The sequence below is a fragment of the Orycteropus afer genome, unplaced genomic scaffold (genome assembly GCF_000298275.1).
Source record: "Orycteropus afer afer isolate SDZICR_OR568_19922 unplaced genomic scaffold, OryAfe1.0 scaffold00718, whole genome shotgun sequence".
NCBI classification, from domain to species: Eukaryota; Metazoa; Chordata; class Mammalia; order Tubulidentata; family Orycteropodidae; genus Orycteropus; species Orycteropus afer.
The window spans coordinates 15,530-18,703 of NW_006922305.1; the positions used below are offsets into that span (position 1 = coordinate 15,530).

The 3,174-nt window shown below is 46.3% G+C and overlaps 1 protein-coding gene across 1 annotated transcript; it reads right to left on the minus strand.

Annotated features, from left to right (window-relative positions):
• Window positions 1–553: 553 nt before the first annotated feature.
• LOC122151794 (vomeronasal type-1 receptor 4-like) lies at window positions 554–1,575 on the minus strand. The gene has a single exon (XM_042783191.1). The coding sequence runs from the start codon at window positions 1,532–1,534 to the stop codon at window positions 554–556; it is 981 nt and encodes a 326-aa protein (XP_042639125.1). The 5' UTR covers window positions 1,535–1,575.
• Between the last annotated feature and the right edge of the window lie 1,599 nt (window positions 1,576–3,174).

Consider the following 3,174-nt stretch of genomic DNA (forward strand, 5'->3'; position numbering starts at 1 on the left):
AATACAGTAAAAGGATACAACCCTGTCTCACTCCATCCTGAAGTTAAGGTATTTAGTATCCTCTTGGCATTTGACTGCTAACCAGAAGGCTGGCAGTTCAAACCACCAGCCACTGCTCAGTAGGAAGGTTGGGCAATCTACTTCCGTAGTGATATCACCCCCGAAAGCCAAGGAGGGGGGAGCTATAAGTCAGATTCCACTCCACGGCAATGGGTTGGGATTTTGTTTTTTTGTTCTGTTTTAACATGTTCAGTTAGGCCTTTAGAAAATTTAATATCTCATATTAAAAGCTACACCCTCAAAGACACTTCCAGTATGTCTGCATTATTTCATATCAAAGTTTCTATTGCAGACTGGGCTCTGAATTTGTCCACACATTAATATGATACAGTTCCAAAGTATACATAACAATTCCATGAGATTACATTTCCTATGGCTGTTATTTGTTCCCCTTTGTTATTAAAGAAGAATCTTTGTCTTACTCACCAATGTGCGGTGACCTACCTTATGATTGGAGTACATCAATAAGCGAACTTGGTGAAAAATAGACAACTTATATGTTTTTGATGACAAGACAGAATTGTGTCTTCTTTCCAGTGCACACAGAGCAGAACCTGGAAATGCTGGGGTCACGGCTCAGGAGAACAAAGGGGCTGAGAGTTGGGAAACATGCAGCAGTTAATGCAGCGATATTCACCAGCCACCAAGTTGGAGAATGGAGAAGAGTTATACAGACGTACAGAATGGAGGAGAGGGTATAAAACCCCACGAAGGTGCTCACCAGGACGACGATGCTCTGGGTGGCTCTGGACTCAGGGGAGGATCTGGCAGAGATATTGTTCCTATGAATGTGCCGGACCCGCTGCTTGTGTCTGTACAGGATGAAAACCATGCAGCCGCTGGCCCACATCATGAGCCCCAAACACACAACATCAGGGAAGGAAAATAATATTACATGCAGTAACCGTGTGGTGATATCTTGAACTACTGAAGAACAGTACCCAAAATCCTTTTTCTTTGCGAGGGTTTTATTGCCCCAATTGCCAGTCATATAGAAAGGAACTGTGATATTCACCAGCATGTGCAGGACCCAGCAGAGAATACTGGCGGGGCCAACGTACTTGGGAGCTTTCAGCTTCAGCTCTGCCCACCTGGAGTTACTGGGGCTGATGGTGATGGCCTGGAAAATACTCAGAAGGCAGGTGCTGCTCATAGACACGCCCCTGGACACTCTGTGAACAAAGAAAAGAAGCTTGCATCTGAAATCACTGTGAACATTTTTCCAGCCAAAAGCTGTCAGAGTCTGGGGGATTCCTCTAGAGAGAATGACCAAGGAGTTGGCCACAGTCAGGTGAGTGAGAATCAAGTCTGTGGACCTTAGCCTGCCCCCAGTGAAGTACAGGGAGACATAATGGTGAAGAAGAGAGAAGTTCCCCAGAATCCCAAGTGTAGTCTGAGATAAGAAGAGCATTCCCACTGTGAATTCCCTGGAGGACATGCTCTCAGTTCCCAGTGACTTGATATTTATCTTCATCCAGAAAGTCCTGCCTGGGAAGATGAGACACCGGCCACATGTATCACTGTCAACTGAAATTGACTGTGCCCCACCTACCATTAATTCCCACTGAGAAATACTGAAAAATTTTTTTCTTCTTCTTTTGTTATGAGACATCCAAGGGTTGAATTAAAACTTCAAAAGACACTTAAAATGTAAGAAACAGCTGTGAAGACCATCCATGTATAACTTCTTCATTTTTCACAAACCAACAAGACAGAAAACACTCTTACTGACGTGATAAAGTGGAGGAGGGGTAAGGAAGAGAGAAGATACAGGATGAGTCTAAACTCACTTGCGGGTCAGGGGCAGAGAGGGACCTGGAGCCTGGCTGGGCTGACAACAGACATCACACATTTACCCACTATGCGGTCCTACAAAGACCATCGGATATGCTCTTGAGATGAACCAACTGTATATTTAGATGCATTTATACACCTTGTCATTTGATTTTAGATTGGCAGGACTTTATTTCCTAGTAACACATTTGCATTTCTGTGCAATGATTTCTTCTGTGTACCAACTGCCACAACAAAGAAAGCTTCCAAATTTTCTTTCTCCTTCCCCAGGCCCTCCCCTCCTATCCCTCCTTGGAGTTTAGTCTGCTCTCTGCTCTCAGTCCCCAGGGGATGCAAAGGGGACTGGTGTGGTGTGCAGTGTTTGGTCAAAGATGAAAACAAGCAAGTTTCCTTAGTGGATTCGTTTTCTTATCCTCACTGGTTTAAAGGTCAGGAGATCAAGCCCTCCTTTGGCCTCAGAGGCTTACACGGAGAGGGAGCCGCATGTCTTCCTCAGCCTGGCCGCCTGGAATCCTGGGCCTGTTCCCACCACTGCCCGACCCACAGATCCCACCCGGGGCTCCAAGCCTCCTGGGGTCTAGTCTGCTCTGTGTGCTGTGTCCGAGTCCCCCTTTCCTGAGCCCTGACTGGTCACAGTGCTGCATCCGAGAGGACAGCCCCAGCCAGAAATCCCCCACCCCCACCTGTGCAGGGTCAGCTGCGGGGCCAGCAGAGAGCTGCAGACATCTTATTCCGTGTAGACGCAGGGCCTGCAGGACAGTACTACAGACACCTGCCCCGAGAGAAGCTGGTGAGGGCAGGAAGGGCTCGGTGTCACCATGACACCGCAAGGATGTGTTTTCCTTTGTGCCAAGAACAACAGTACAAAGCCCCATCCTGGGAATTTGAGAACATTCTCCGTCTGTGCTCTAAACTGTGGGACAGGACCCACACGGGACACAATAGTGTGTGGGAGAAATAGAGTCATTGCTGGTTTCAAATTACAACCTTATCTGTGTATTAATATATGAGTCATGGAAAGCTACTGCAATGAGGCGAGATTTGTGAAAGATGTTCAAATGTAAGACACATGTCCCAACTGAATCTGTAAGGCATGAAATCTTGAGCATTTTATGAATTAAAGCAAGAGGATTTGTTTGAGGTTAAAAGCTGACAGGCATTATTTGTGGCACCACCCAGAGACCCACAAAGGGACCTTAAAAATCAGGTTTCATGATCACTGGGATGAAACCCCAATAATTACTGTTACTAAAGATCAGGCTGAATTTCCTTAAGAAACATCAGTGATTGAAGTAGGATCTATGACCCGCATCTCCCTCT

Excerpts from the sequence above, each read along its gene's own strand:
- LOC122151794 (XM_042783191.1), bottom strand. The coding sequence starts at position 1,534 with ATGAAGATAAATATCAAGTCACTGGGAACTGAGAGCATGTCCTCCAGG.